General features: G+C 36.1%; 1 protein-coding gene across 2 annotated transcripts in view; it reads left to right on the forward strand.

Moving 5' to 3' along the window:
• ABCA9 (ATP binding cassette subfamily A member 9) overlaps positions 1 to 15,967 on the forward strand; it is a 77,775-nt gene that overhangs the window by 41,716 nt on the left and 20,092 nt on the right. For both annotated transcript variants that reach the window (XM_037993246.2, XM_008011980.3), the window contains exons 20-25: positions 1,014 to 1,180; positions 1,803 to 1,936; positions 3,203 to 3,340; positions 7,473 to 7,580; positions 11,301 to 11,474; positions 11,665 to 11,778. In XM_037993246.2, the coding sequence (XP_037849174.2) occupies positions 1,014 to 1,180; positions 1,803 to 1,936; positions 3,203 to 3,340; positions 7,473 to 7,580; positions 11,301 to 11,474; positions 11,665 to 11,778 (835 nt within the window). The remainder of the gene's footprint in view (positions 1 to 1,013; positions 1,181 to 1,802; positions 1,937 to 3,202; positions 3,341 to 7,472; positions 7,581 to 11,300; positions 11,475 to 11,664; positions 11,779 to 15,967) is intronic.

The following is a 15,967-nucleotide window of genomic DNA, read 5'->3' on the forward strand; positions in this document are numbered from 1 at the left end:
GGGTGATTAGACATACAGTAAACAACAGACAATCCTGTGAACTATAGCATTTAGTAGGAGGGAGATTATGTCAAAATAGGAAGCTCAGGGAGATTTTGAAGAAGAGAGAGGAGAATGGAAATTCAGGCTGAGGGAGTAGTACTGAGTATAGGGATACATGAGAAATCTAAAGAACTATTAATCTGAGTTAATTGCAACATATAGTGTATGAAAAAGTAAAAATATTTTTGAAATATATTCATAGAGCTTAAGAGTTTGCATTTTATGAATACTAAGGAACTATTAAGATTTTATTTTTTATTTTCAATTGGTAATTGACATAATTTCAACAAAATGTTAAGAAGCTTAATTGGGCAATTGTGCAAAATTGTTTGGTGATAGTAGAATATGGAGACAATGAAAACAAACATTTAGAACAATATTGAAAAGAGTCAGGAAGGAGTTAATAAAAGCCCAACTTAAGAAGAGGAAGAAAGAACAAGGTTTGGAGGCAAGCAATAAGGATGCTATGATAGATATGAATTTCCAAATATTAGAAAAGAAATTTAAGGGAGAGAAATGGATGGAAAATGATTGAGCCATTGTGGCCAGGGGAATGAGAAAATGCTGTAATTTACAGAAATTGGTAACAGGATGGGATAAAGTTCAGAGTGTAGTAAGTATGCATGTTAGTGATATGCCAATTTCAATAGTGCAGAAAAAGAAAGAAATGCAGGACTGAAATAAGGCAATAAGGTAGGGATTGGAAAGAGAGATTTAAGAGTCATAATCCACAGACTTCATAAACCCAAAGCCAAGCTGTCCTACTTGGCACTTGAGAGAGAGCAAAAGACTAAAGGTAGATACATATGACCCATCTCATTTTAGAAACAAGAAAATGGGGCAAAGTATGATTCAAATGTGTGGTTACTGATTATAATTTATTTCCATTATTATATTCATTATCCCCTCAAACTTAAAAACTCACAAAAGTTTCTAAAATTTTTTTTTCTTTTACATTTTCCTCTGCATAGATTATTGCTTTTTGGTATTAGCTTTATCCCTCAACTTTTGGAGCATCTATTCTATGAGTCATATCAGAAAAGTTACCCATGGGAACTGTCTCCAAATACATACTTCCTCTCACCAGGACAACAACCACAGGATCCTCTGACCCATTTACTGGTCATCAATAAGACAGGTGAACATGGGACTGAAATGCAGCTACTAAATGTTGTTCTTGTTGAGAGATTCCCCCGAAAGAGCATGAACTGCTAGGAAAAAAAAATAAACTCTATATATTTTAGAAAGTATATATGAGGCCAAACAGAAAATAAATTTAAAAATGAAAAATACAACATTGGAGAGTTTGTTTTAGAAATAGATTCTGCAAGTTTACTTAACCTTAATGTTTGTTGCACAAAGCAACTAAAAAGGATGTAGGGAGGTAAATCATTGACTCACCTCTGAGGTGTTTGTGTATCATTTTGTAAATCTGTGCTGTGCTGGCTTCTGGAAAAAATGTTTCAAATTAAAAAAAGATAGACGATTAATAGCTTCAAGGATTATAATGTTAACAGCAATTCTTATTTCTGTACTAATAGAAATTACAATGAAATGCCTAGGCTCTAGATAAAGTAACCTTGTCATACTTATGATATTAGACTGGATTTTAGTACCAGAACATCAATTCTGCTTTATTAAGAAAATCCTTAGACAGTCCTTTTGTATGATATGCTTTGTGTGATGTAATGTATTTTTAATATTACTTGACTATTGTTTTATTACATTTTTGCTTCCTTTAATCTTTTTCATCATGGTAGGGTCAAGCATTGATAACTTTTTACATTCACTGAGGCGACAGAACATAGCTGTAGAAGTAGATGCCTTTGGAACCAGAAATGGCACAGATGACCTGTCTTACAATGGTGCTATCATTGTGTCAGGTGATGAAAAGGTATGCTGGACTACAGTTGCTGTATTTCACCAAAGATGGACTATGGGAGTACAATTTGAATAATGCATATAAACTGAATGAAAGGCCAATTTCACACAAACAAATGGGATAGTTCTCATTTTTATAGGAGAAGCTGAACTACAATTATTTCCCCGTAACCTCCAGCATGACAATATGTAACGAAATTTATTTGATTTTATTCCTGATTAAGTTGAATGCACTGCTATAATTAATTTATTTAGATCGTTATTATCAATTGGATTCCGTTCCAATAATTAAATCTCATTCTCAGTTGGAACTGAGGACAACTGCCCACTGTAGACTTGGCCTTTGCTTTTCTGTTTTCTGTGTCTGCATACTGCTTCACTCATTCATATCCCCTGCCTAGACCCTGTAGGAATTTGAGTCAGAGATCTCTACAGCAGGCAAATGGAAAAGATGATATAATTATGTTAAACGCATAAATCACAGCTGTTAGGTGTCATAAAGTGTGGCCATTTGTAATTTGTCACAGCTAATTTTCAGGAATAAATTCCATGTCAACAATAAAGTAAGAAATTACCTTCAAGATAGTTCTCATTATATCTTAAGTTATTTTTCAGTATGCTCAGTAAAGTAGTTTTAACATCAATAAACATTGCTTTAGGTAATAGGTTAAATACAATACACTTGATTTGTTTGTGATTGCAAAAATGTGTTCTCAAAGCTTTCCCACATTTTGGGCAATATGGATAATTAATTTACTTATATTTTTCTCTGAGGGAAAAATAATCACATTATACACACACACACACACACACACACGTTATTTTAAGGGAGACTTTACAAGTAAGTATAGAATTTGTGAAAACCTATGCTTTCATTACAACTTTCTGCCTGCCTCCCATTTCTCAAGTATCCAAACATTATATACTTATAAAATGAATGTGTCACATTTTGAAACAAAGTCTATAGCCAGGTTAAACTGAGGTTGCACTATGGAATTTCATAGTGTTGCTGCTAAATATCATTTGAAGTATTTTGTTTTGTGATGTTTGGGCATAAATAGTCACATGGTTGATGTTATGGTGGGTAGAAACCACAATACCGGATTCTTTAAGTATACTAAGAATTAATCAAATATTATGAGTGATAGTGATATTAATCACACTCAGTGCTTGGGCCTAATTATATTATCAATAACTTGAATGATTTTCCAACACGTTCACTCATTAAATTTTGTATTTGCTTTATGAAGACTTACAATTGGTGCTTGTTGTATTTCAGGATCACAGATTTTCAGTAGCATGTAACACAAAACGGCTGAATTGCTTTCCTGTCCTCCTGGATGTCATTAGCAATGGGCTACTTGGAATTTTTAATTCTTCGGGACACATTCAGACTGACAGAAGCACATTTTTTGAAGTAAGTTTAATTGTATCTCACTTATACTGTGTCATGATAAGTTTTCAAGAAAATTCTTGAAATGCTAAAATAATATTACATTACTTTTTGTGAACCTATTCTTAAACTTGTGTGTGTGTGTATATATATCTGTGTGCAATATTTTATGTATATAAATCACTGTATATGTAATATATATACACACACACTATTTAGAAATGACCACACAACATTATAACACACACACACACATTTAGAAATGACCACACAACATTAACCTTATTTAGATGACTTGGTGTCAATGGAGCAACAGAAAATAAAACTCATTATGGTTTTTGGTCTGATCTGTCACCATCTGTGGCCGTAGGTAGTGGGACATTGTTGAAACAGACTTAAAGGTCAGACTATGTGAGCTTCTTAAGCAACTTGACTTCTATAGGATATAGAAGTCATCAATCTACAAAGAATAGATTAAAGACTTTATCACAAAACTTTCTTAAGAAGTAAATGAGGCAATATGAGCACCTGGCTAAGTTGGACCAGTTATTGTAGGAATGAGTGATGAGGCACATAAAATAGGACAACTCCTGGTGCTGAATAAATTATATTTCTCATTATTATTGCTATTAAAACTATTTTCTTGGGATGCATCAAAAGAAGTTTCCATTAAAGAATATTCAGCTTTATTAGATCTGGGGACTGGCTGAATGGGAACTAAGGCAGTTCTTTTTTAAAATCTAGTTTCTCAGGCCTGCTTAGATGCCCAGAGGCAGAAGATCTGGGATAGAGATGTGGGTATGCACTTCTGTGTCTTCAGGTCACCTTTCATCTTGTTGTGTTGAAACACCCTTCGTCTGGTTTAAATGACACCCTGGGCATATTCTATAGCTTCTTGGTCACTTTTTGTTATGAAGAATTATTCTAGTGCAGTCCTAAACTTCAATTTTCTATTCAATTTAAACTTTGCAGGGTCAAATTGAGGCCTAAGGGGGCATGGAAGTGGGTGGGTGGTCGTGGTGTGATTTGCTCTTCCATCCCCATTTGCAGTCTAACACCTTGGAATAGAAAAGGGAGAGTGTCCTAGCTCTGAAACTATCCCCTTTCCCTCCCCTTCTGAGTAAAGCACTGCTGTGCTGGAGACAGAATGGAAGAATGGAGAGATGGAGCTCTTCCTATGGAACTGGTGCTGGGGAGACATCATGCTTTCTCTAGTTGCTAGTAGTTTCTACATATGTGGTCACCATAGCCCAGGTGACCCATGTAATTGTTTTGGGGCGGTGGTTAGCTTGGCTCCAGACCTTTCTGTAGGTGATGACACACTCAGGGTTGCAGAGTCTCTGTAGGCTGCTGCAGGAAAGTCCACACCGTCAAACTTTCTCCAGTCTACATTGTTCATTGTTTGATGTGTCCATCTTCCAAGTAATTCAACAACTTCTGTCTTGCTTTAACCTCTGTGCTTCCTCAGAAAGAGCTATGAGAACTGTTGAGTGCTTCTTGCATGCTGTCTGAAAGCTGCAGAGGTTTGGGATGTCAAGGGAGTTTCCCTGTCTTCTCCAAAGCACATCATACCATTGTCCTTTCAAGCCACGTTTCAGCAGTCCTCCTTCCTTCAAAAATCTCTAGGGCAAAACCAGATATTTCCCATGTGATTTATATGTAGTAGCATATTTAAATGTACCAAGCAGAATTTGAGATAGTTATTACTATTCCTATGATAGATTGAGCAGCCCTTATCTGAAATGTTTGGGACCAGAAGTGTTTCAGATTCTCAATTGTTTCAGATTTTGGAATACTTGCATTTACGTAATGAGGTATATTGGAGATGGGACCAAGTCTAAACATGAAATTCATTTATGTTTCATGTGCACCTTATACACAGAGCCTGAAGATAATTTTAGTTGATGTTTTTAGTAAACTCTGTGTTGTGTGCCTATGTTTGGACTGTGATCCTTCACAGGAGGTCGGGTAAGGGATCCTCCACCTGTAGTGTCATGTTGGCACTCAAAGAGTTTGGCATTTTGGAACATTTCAGATTTCAGATTTTCAAATTAGGGATTCTCAACTTGTGTTATTATTAGACAGCTGGGGAAACTGTAGCCCACTGAGGTGTCACTGTGTTTCATTATCTATTATATTTGAGTAGACTAGCCAATTATCTGGATAACAAAGAATTGGATGTTCCCAAGAATAAGCAAGTAACCTGAATTCCCACCTTTAAAAAGATGTCTTCACTACAGAGTATTTGCTACCCACCAGCCCAGCTGACCTCGAGCTCATAGGTAGACAAATTCTCTCTTTGAATTGCCACCTCTGGTTTCCCCACCCAGCTCCTGGCATTCTCTCTTACAATTCTGTAAGCCTATTCTACTTGATCTTAAAGTACCAGGCTCACTATAGCTCAGGCCTTGGTGCTGACTCCTTCTCAATAATTTCTATCATCTATTGGAGTGTCCTACAGCGCTCCCATCCAGCCACTCCTGCAAGTCCTCACCTGGCCGAACTACCCAGGAGGCATCAAGTGTCTTTCAGCTTAGGAAGGACCCCATCAGGCTAAGTCACATAAAACTCTGAGTGTGGGTGGATATGATCTAACATGGACATAATATGTCATTTATGAACCCAGTCATGAGTAAGGAAGCTGGCTGTCCAGATGAATTGTGATTTTTCCTCCCTCAGAGGCCTTCTGAATCAGGAAAAATCAACCACGGTATCCACAGACAAAGATATGAGATGGGACGTGTAGTCTTTGGTGGACGTGTAGTCTTTCTTCCCCTCCCAGGGTCTTATCTACACATATACATCTTTAGTCAAGCAACTTTTATATGCTGTAATATCTCAGAGGGTTGCTGAGTTTTAGGAGGGAGTAAGAGAACAGAGAAGTAAAGAAATCAAAACTCATCATACCAGATGACTTGCAATGTAGTGAGGTGACTGATGACAGATCAAATTAAGGTTTGTACTACCATACAATCCATCAATCTCACCTTTGCTACCCCCACAGAAGGAAATAAGTATATCAAAGAGATATCCGCACTCTCATGTTTGTTACAGCACTGTTCACAATAGCCAAGATTTGGAAGAAACCTAAGTGTCCATCAACAGATGAATGGATAAAGAAAATGAGATACATATACACAGTGGAGTACTATTCAGCCATAAAAAGGAATGACAGCCTGTCATTTGCAACAACGTAGATGGAACTGGAGATCACTATGCTAAATAAAACAAGCCAGGCCCAGAAAGACACGCATTGCATGTTCTCATTTATTTGTGGGATCTGAAAATTAAAACAGTTGAACTCATGTACATAGTCAAACAATGGTTACCAGAGGCTGGGAAAGGGAGTGGGGAGTGGGAGTGGGAGTGGTTAATAGGCACAAAAAATAGTTACAGAAAGAATGAATAAGGCCTAGTATTTTACAGCACAACAGGGTGACTATAGTCAATAATAATTTAATCATATATTTAAAAATAACTAAAAGAGTGTAATTGGATTGTTTGTAACGCAAAGGATAAATGCTTGAGGGTATGGATACCCCATTCTCCATGATGTGCTTACTTCACATTGCACGCCTGTATCAAAACATCTCAGGTACCCCATAAATATATACATCTACTATGTACCCACAATAATTAAAAATTTTAATTTTTTTTAAAATTAAGGCTTGTAGCAAAACTCAAGATCTTCTTTAACATGTATAGGGTTTTGATTTTTTAAAAAATATAATGCCTGACATGGAGGGTGTGCTGACCAGTTTTCTCCTAGCCCCTCCACTGACAGTCCACAATCTCTATTGTCTCTTAAAACATCAGCCTTGATGTACATAAGCAATGCATGTAACACTGTAACCATAAAGTCAGAGAGCAGACGTTTCATGCCTACCTTACAAGTTATTAACTGTGTGACCTTAGACAATTCATACTACTTGGTTGAATTTGCTTCTTCATAGGTAAATCAGGCTACATGTTCAGAAGGTCCTAGTTGTTGCAACACAGGACTGAAAATGAATGTGGGTAAGAAGTTGCACATAGGACCTTGAGAAGTGCTTTGAGTGATCAGCCCAATTCATTTATTTGAGTGATTTAGTTAAGAATGTACAGATGAAACAGATGCCCAATCGCTATCAGCTCAACATGTTCCACATGATTTCAGGAGCATATGGATTATGAGTATGGGTACCGAAGTAACGCCTTCTTCTGGATACCGGTGGCAGCCTCTTTCACTCCATACATTGCAATGAGCAGCATCAGTGACTACAAAGTAAGAAGAGTTAAAGTCTTCATGTGTTTTTTATATCTAGAGAACCCTTCACCCACCCTTACAACTATAAATTTACATGCAAGTGGTAAATCTAATTTTTGTACTTGATGCAATGAATAATCAAGCACTTTAATAATAATTGCCAAACATGAAGAAAATGCTGTCTTTCTTAAACAAACGTGAGACCTCAGGAAGGACAGCTTAGATGTCATCTGCTAACAGGGAATGACAACTTTCAACTGTGTATCACTTAAAATTTTACTTATGACACTTACCCACAGACATAATCACATCTCATCTCTCCGTGGTGGTTTCTACCTTCCAAATGGTGGTAAAGCTACTCAGTTTAAAAGCCCTGACCAACTCACCACAGCACTTTGACTTATTGTTGGAAAATGTTGTCCCTTTAAAGCTCCATTTTTGTGAGTTTTAAAAAAATAAAATTCAAGGAGCCTGTAACAGAGTCTATCTGCCACTTTCCCATGTCTTCAAGTCCTTGCCATCATCCACTGATGCTCAGGACATGTTTTTGAAGGGCTTGACTTAATTTTTATTTATTCTGCTCTTAAACTGTCCCTATCTTTAGTGACTTCTCCCATGGGAAACACAAAATACTATTTTTCCTTTACTCTTATAAGACCACACATTCATTGTCTTTTTCCTCCTGCTCTTGACACTCTTTCTCACACTTTTTGGGGGGTAAACTCTTCTGAGTTCAAATGTCAATATTTCCATTGTCAAGCTGCATGAACCTCAAAAGTTACTTAATCACTCTATGCCTCATTTTTATGAAATGAGACCTATAAAATGAGACATTAGTTACATCTATTTGAAATAGGTTTCTGTGAGGATGTGGTGAAATAATACCAATGAATTACTTAGAACCATACTTGCCATATAGTAACTTTCCCATAAATGTTAATGCTTGATGCCTAAATGTCCAGGCTTTAGTTCTAGGACCCTTTTCAACTAGTTCCAGAATTCTTGACTTCTATATGTACAGTTGCTTCTGTGATATTACCATATAGCTGAGTAATAGATATTTCACACATAGGCAAAATAAAACTTTTATTTTCCTGACCAGATATGCCCACCTCATGACTTTCTTATTTCAGCAAATGGCACTATTGTCTACAGTTGCTCTAGCATAAAATTCTGGCATTATCATTGTGTCTTTATCTCCTTTATTTAATCCATTGGAAATTCTTTAAAGTTCTACTTCAAATCCATCCATTTCTCTCTCTCTCCACTATTTTCTTCCTGGTCTAAGCCATCGTCATTCCTTGCCTAAACCACTGCAAGAGCTACCCATCGGTTTCCTTATTTGCAATTAATTCCTTTCATACAACCAGAGTGAACTTTCAGAAGTTTAAATTAGATCATCTCATTACCTTGTTTAACGACCCTGGCAGTTTCTCTTTGCAGGTAGAATTAAATTCTAATTCTTTATGTTGTCTGGCAGAACGCTCCCTCCCTCATTTGTCTCTTGTTTATCTCTCTACCTTTCCTCCTTGTACTCTCCTCCTCTAGCTACCCCACTTTTCCTTCTGGTTCTCAAATACGCCAATATCATCTGGACCTTTGCATTGGCCATTTCTTCTGGCAGCAATGCTCTTTCTTCTATTCTTTCTACAGCTGGCTTTCAGTAATTCAGATCTCAGCACAAATATTTAAGTATTTCAGCCAAGACCCTTTCTCTGCTTAACCAGTCTGAAATAGATTTCCCATAACTATTATATGAACCTATCTTAAAAATCTATGCATGTTGCTTATCATTATCTGAACCTTTGCTTTTTTTTTTTGTTAACTGTCTCTGTCAACTAGGAATAAACATAAACATCATCAGCGCAGGAATATTTTTTTCTAAATTTTACCTACTTCATGGTTACTTATCTCTATAAATAATGGCTCACCTTTCATTCTTTTATCTTAACTGAAACCTAAGAGCTATTTTTTTTAGGATTGTCAGAATTAAGCAAATAAAATTACAGACACCCAGTTAAAATTTAATGTCAGAAACAATGAATTTTTTCAGTGTAAGCATTTTCCAGATATTGCATGGACATACTTATACTCAAAAAGGTTATTTATCAAAAATTTTAACTGGCAGCCCCACGATGTCAATGTCTGTCTTTCACTCTCGTCTTCATAGCTGGTTAATGGTGAAGTCACGGATTATACTTCTGAAATATTTCTGGAATCTTTCCGCTTTCCTCCATTTCTGCTACAATACACCAGCCAGAACCATCATCATCTCTCTTCTGGATGAGCACAGCAGCCACCCTATAAGTCCACATTAGCCGTCTCTATTTTTCATCCAGTGTGACAGAGTAATACCTTAGAAACACAAAGCTGACCTTGTTAATTCTCTGTCTAAATTCCTTCAATGGTTTCTCAATATACCAAGGAGCAGGATTGAAATCCTTGCCATTATCTGAAAGCCATGGGTGATCTGGACCCAGGTGTATCTTTCTCCCTTAATCTGATGCCACTGCCACCTTGATAACTATGCTGCAGCCACACTGGCTTCTTTCCAGTTTCCCAGAACATCAACCTCTTTCCACGAAAGGGTCTTCTCTCCCACTGTTCTCTGCCCACAGTGCTTTCTGACCTGTCACCCGGATCTATCCTATTCACTGCCCATGACTTCACAAGGGAACCTTCTCTGACCTGACCCCCGAGTTACAATTCATTTCTCTTTGAAAGGCTGTAATACAACCCTGAACTCTTCTTAACACATGCACAATTTTACTTAGGTAGCTATCACTATATTTATTTGCTTATTGCCTCTATTTCCTCTTCCCCTGCAACTTAAACTTTTAAGTGCCCCGTGACCAACATGAAGTCAGTCTTATGGTATACATTCTGTAAATATATATTAAATAAGTTAATGAATAGAAAATATCCACTCTCTAACAGTCCTCACTGTCATCCTCTTTCCTACTTCCTTCTAGATGTACTCTCCTTTCCAAAATTATTTGCATTCCAGGTTTTGCTAATGAATCTCCTTATATAAACTCAATTTTAGATTTGAAATTTTAATTGCCTTTATGCTTTACTGTTTAAAATAGTTCAGGTCATATTTTCAAGCCCTCGTGTTATGACAATCACTGTAATAATGTGACTTATAGTGGTCGCAATAGCAAAATCCACTCACTAGTTTTCACAGTGCGATAATGGAAAATATGACTTACAGCAAGACAATAAGAGTAGTGCAACATTTTAAAGGCAGTCTTGCCAATTCCAACCTAAAGAGTTTTTAAATGAAATCAACTAGAGGACCATTTCTTTGACCTAAAATAAAACGCCAATGATAAATGCACCGTTTACATTCAGTATAAATTTTAAGTATCTCACAAGAAATGGTAATCCCACTTCTGTTGAACCTTTGTGCAATGTGCAAGTTTTCACGTCAAAGGAAAGAACAGTCTCAAAAACAAAAGATGTCTTCTCATTGAGGCCATGCCCAATCATTCTGTGACATAACATTAGCTAGTTATGTTGGTGCATTTTCCCTTTAGATGATGAAATCATGACGTGGCTTGCAGCATTATCAATGCCTCTGAACAAGGGTGTGGTGAGTGGTGGTATCATTTGCTGAATCAGGATAATATTTCTAAAAGATGAAGCAAAAATGAATGTTTTCTTGACTATATATTTGCAATTTCCCAAATTGCAGCTTTTCAGAAGCTTTTGATGATTCTTCTATTTCTTTATCAGAAAAAAGCTCATTCCCAGCTACGGATTTCAGGCCTCTACCCTTCTGCATACTGGTTTGGCCAGGCACTGGTGGATGTCTCCCTATACTTCTTGATCCTTCTGCTAATGCAAATAATGGATTACATTTTTAGCCCAGAGGAGATTATATTTATAATTCAAAACCTGTTAATTCAAGTAAGTGGCAGCAATTATGAAATGGTTTTATTAGACTATTTTTTTCATAAATGCAGTAATATTATTAATCTTAAACCAAAAAACTTCAAATTACTTGTGCTATTGTATAGTTTTAGAGAATTGAGGAGTAAGTATGAGTACTCTTCTAGATAGTATTTACCTTATTGGACTTTAACATTTCTATTTTCAGATCCTGTGTAGTATTGGCTATGTCTCATCTCTTGTTTTCTTGACATATGTGATTTCATTCATTTTTCGCAATGGGAGGAAAAATAGTGGCATTTGGTCATTTTTCTTCTTAATTGTAAGTATGCATATAGTAACTATTATTTTATCATTTTTCATAAATCCAAGAACATATTTTAATCTTTGTACTAAGCAGAGTGGCAAAGTAATACTGCTCTCTAGAAAATTTTAATTACTCTAAGATAATCACAGTTCTATTTAAAGTCTACTCTATGAGTGAGTGTATGTTATCTATAAACTATGATCCTCAAACATGTCTCCAGGTCTAACTTCTCCCCTGAGTAGAGACTTCTGCTTCCAGCAATTCACTTGCAATTTCACCTGAATATTTAAAGAAGACCTTAGTGATCACATACCTGAAATATAATTGTCACCTCAATCTTATTCTTCATTTCTTTTTTTCTTTCTTTCTTTCTTTCTTTTTTTTTTTTTTTTTCCTGAGACAGAGTCTTGCTCTGTCACCCAGGATGGAGTGCAGTGGCATGATCTCGGCTCCTGCAACCTACACCTCCCGTGTTCAAGCAATTCTCCTGCCTCAGCCTCCTGAATAGATAGGATTATAGGTGTGCACCATCACGCCTAGCTAATTTTTGTATTTTTAGTAAGGACAGGGTTTCACCATGTTGGCCAGACTGGTCTCAAACTCCTGACGTCAGGTGATCTGCCCTCCTTGGTCTCCCAAAGTGCTGGAATTACAGGCGTGAGCCACCACGCCCGGCCTTCGTCATTTCTGAATAGATTACATTATTGCAGCAGAATCCACCCAGCTAGTTTCTCATTCCAAAAGTTTGGAATCATCCTTGATCACCCTCCATTTTTTCCGGTATTCAATCCACATGCATGTCATTTAAACTCTAGACATTTCCCAGTCGACCTGATGTGTCCCGACTTCACCGCTATATCCATTGCCTAACCTTCCATCCTCTCTCACCTAGAGTAGTGCAACATATCTGTAACTGGTCTCTCTGTTTTTACTCTTGCCTCCTGTTAACTGTTTTCTACATAATATCCAATGAGACCTTTTTAAAATAAATTTTAGTTGGAAAGTATAGCCTACATTATAGAAAAGTATGCACATTTTAAGCACACCTAGTAATGTTCTATTTATTGATGGGTCTGGTAGTTTTTTTGAGCACTTCCCCAAAACTACCAGGTACATCAATAAATAAAATGATACTAGAACCCTAGAAGCCTCCTTCCATCCCATTTCCAATTTCCCTCCTCCTTGTAAAAATCATTACTCCTATTATATTCACATAGGTTAGTGTAGCCAGTTTCTGAACATAATAAAAATGGAATCATGTAGAAGGCATAATTATATATCTGTACATAATTGACAACAGGTTATTTAGAATCATCCATGCTGTTGCATTTGATAGCAACCAGAATAGTTTCTTTCTTTTCATTGCTGTAGTAGTCTACTGATGAATGTGCTATAATTTATTTATTCATTGTTGATGGACATTCAAGTGGCTTCTTGTTTTGCACTGTTATAAATAACACCGCCATGAACTTTCTTGTTTCTTGTACGTCTTTTGGTGCGTGTGTGTGTGTCTGTCTTGAGATATACACCTAGCAGTGGAATTACTAGGTCATAGTGTATTCAACTTTATGTTCAACTTTAGTTGACCTTGCCAAACAGTTTTTCAAAGAGGTGGAACCACCCACAGAGTATGAGAATTCCAAAGGATGATATGGAGGATGCCTCACATTTGGAAGAAACTAAAATAAAATGCCACAAGTAAATATAAATTAGAAAATAAGAAGAAAAGACAATGACTTCTAGACTGGATTTAAAAAATTAACTATATGTTATTTACAATAAACACATGTAAGTCATGGGCAATGACTTAACAGGCATTTTTTAAAATGAGGAAATTAGAAGTGGCTACACAAATAGCAGATGAAGTCAAATTCTAGACTAAAAGGCTTAAAGAAATATGTTGACAAAATGCAAAATTCATGAAGAAAATGGAAGTCTCCTAATTTGTTTAGCAAATAATACACAACAGCAAAATACACAATCATCTCTAAAGATCCAAGTGGAATTTAATGCAAGTGGAACTTAAATCACCTGTTTCAGAACTGGAAGATTCATTGGAAAAAAAATGAACCAGCATGTAGAAATGTAACTTACACATCATACAAGTTGTATTTGATTAGTTATGTAGAGAGAGAACCTCTTTGTTCGTAGAGCAGGGTAGAACGAAACAAAGAAAACCTAAGTGGAAATGTGGTGGCCAAAGAATGAAGTCCCTAGTGTGGAGCTTTTCCTAAGTCCACTTCCATCCTCAATAAGCAATTTTGATGAGGAAAAGTTAGTTGATAAAATACTGATAATTGGCTCCAAAAAAGGTATACAAGAGTGACTGAGTTGACATCCTAGCACAGGTAAGTAAAAACCCTTGAGAAAAGAATGCTTCATCTGGAGAGGCGGGATGCTGAGGTTTGCTATTTTACAGGGCTCTGAACTGAACTGGACTGTGGCCTAAGGTCTAATAGTATGCGCACTCCTTGACAATGAGATTCACTGCCTACTAGGGAGAGTGAAAACTGGTGCAGAACACTGGACATGACCTACAAGAGAAAGCAATAAGGCTACACACAGGCTAAGCTAAGCGCACTGCATACATCTAGGCCTCCAGGTTTCAAAGATACTGATAGAAAGCAATGCCATACATCAAAATATTTACTCAGAGAAAAAGATAAGCCAATATCAGCCAAGAAAGAAAGCATGTTCAGAAATGATAAGCGCTTTATCAGAGCAAATAGAAGCTCTCAGTACACCTGCATATGTTAGACATGTCCAAGACAAAAAGGTACTGCATGGCATCCCAATAGCAAAGAAATTAATAAAGTATTCCAAAACAATGCAGAACAAATAAAACTTCCATTACAGCTTTTCCTATAGATTTTTTAAAAGAATACACATTTAATAAGACAAAAGCTCAGAGTCACAATAATAAAACATCCTGAATGTAAAAAAAAAAAAAGAAATTTTAGATCTACATAAACACACTAACCATCAGTATAATTTCAGAATTAATAATGAATTCTGAAAAAGGCTGAAAATCTAATTACATATATAAAATAAAGGATTAAGATAATCCCCATGAATCAGCAAGACAACAATAAAAAAAGATGTAAATACAAAGCCAATCCAACAACAGAATAATTAATATTTTTATGTAGCAAATCCATTGTCACACATATGTATAATCTTTTAAAATAATATAATTCTATTATACTTCTATGTATAAAAATATAATAGAAGAAATTCTTAAATTTAGAAAGAACTGTTATGGAATGATCAATATTCATTACGATATGAAACTTCCAAATAAAGGCATCCAAGAAGTAAATGTAAACCAATCATAAAAGAGAAAACTTCCAGCTGCCCCAGATTTATCTCCTGCAATTCTGTGTGTCAGTTTTCAAACATCTGAGGGAAAGGAAATGGAATTTCTCTCTTCCAAAATTATATCTACCAAGTTGCAGTTCTAGGAAAGGTTGCAGTTCTAGGAAAGGTCAGACATAATCAAATATAAAATCAGGAAGTAAATGTTTTTAAAGCCCTACCGAAAAAGTTGGTCATTCCATACAAAAACCTGCACAATGATGTTTATAGCAGCTTTAATTGTAATTGTCAAAACTTGGAAGCAACCAAGATATCCAAAATGGTGAATGAACAAACTGTGTTACATCCAGACAATGGAATATTATTTTAGGTAAACAGAAATGTGCTCTTAAGTCATGAAAAGACATGGAGGAAATTTAAATGTGTATTACTAAGTGGAAGAAGCCAATCTGAAAAGTCTATACACTTTTAATAATCTGTATGATTACAACTAAATGACATTCTGGAAAAGGCAAACCTCTGGAGACAGTAAAAAATCAATGACTGCCAGGGGTCATAGGGAGTGAGGGATGAGCAGGTGGATCACTGAGGATGTTTAGGCCTGTGTGATACTATAATGGTGAATACATATAATTAAATGTTTGTCCAAACCTATAGAATGTACAACAACAAGAGTAAGCTCTAATGTAAACTATGGACTCTGGGTGTTAAAGATGTGTCAATAAGGCTCATCAGTTCTAACAAGTGTACTGCTTTGTTGAAGAATGCTGTGCCTGTGTGAGGCCAGGGGGTGTATGAGAAATCTCTTAATCTTCCACTCAATTTTGCTGTGAAGCTAAAACTGCTCCAAAAAAAAAAAATGAATAAATAAATAATAAATCGTTCTAAC

The sequence above is a fragment of the Chlorocebus sabaeus genome, chromosome 16, assembly GCF_047675955.1.
Source record: "Chlorocebus sabaeus isolate Y175 chromosome 16, mChlSab1.0.hap1, whole genome shotgun sequence".
NCBI lineage: Eukaryota > Metazoa > Chordata > Mammalia > Primates > Cercopithecidae > Chlorocebus > Chlorocebus sabaeus.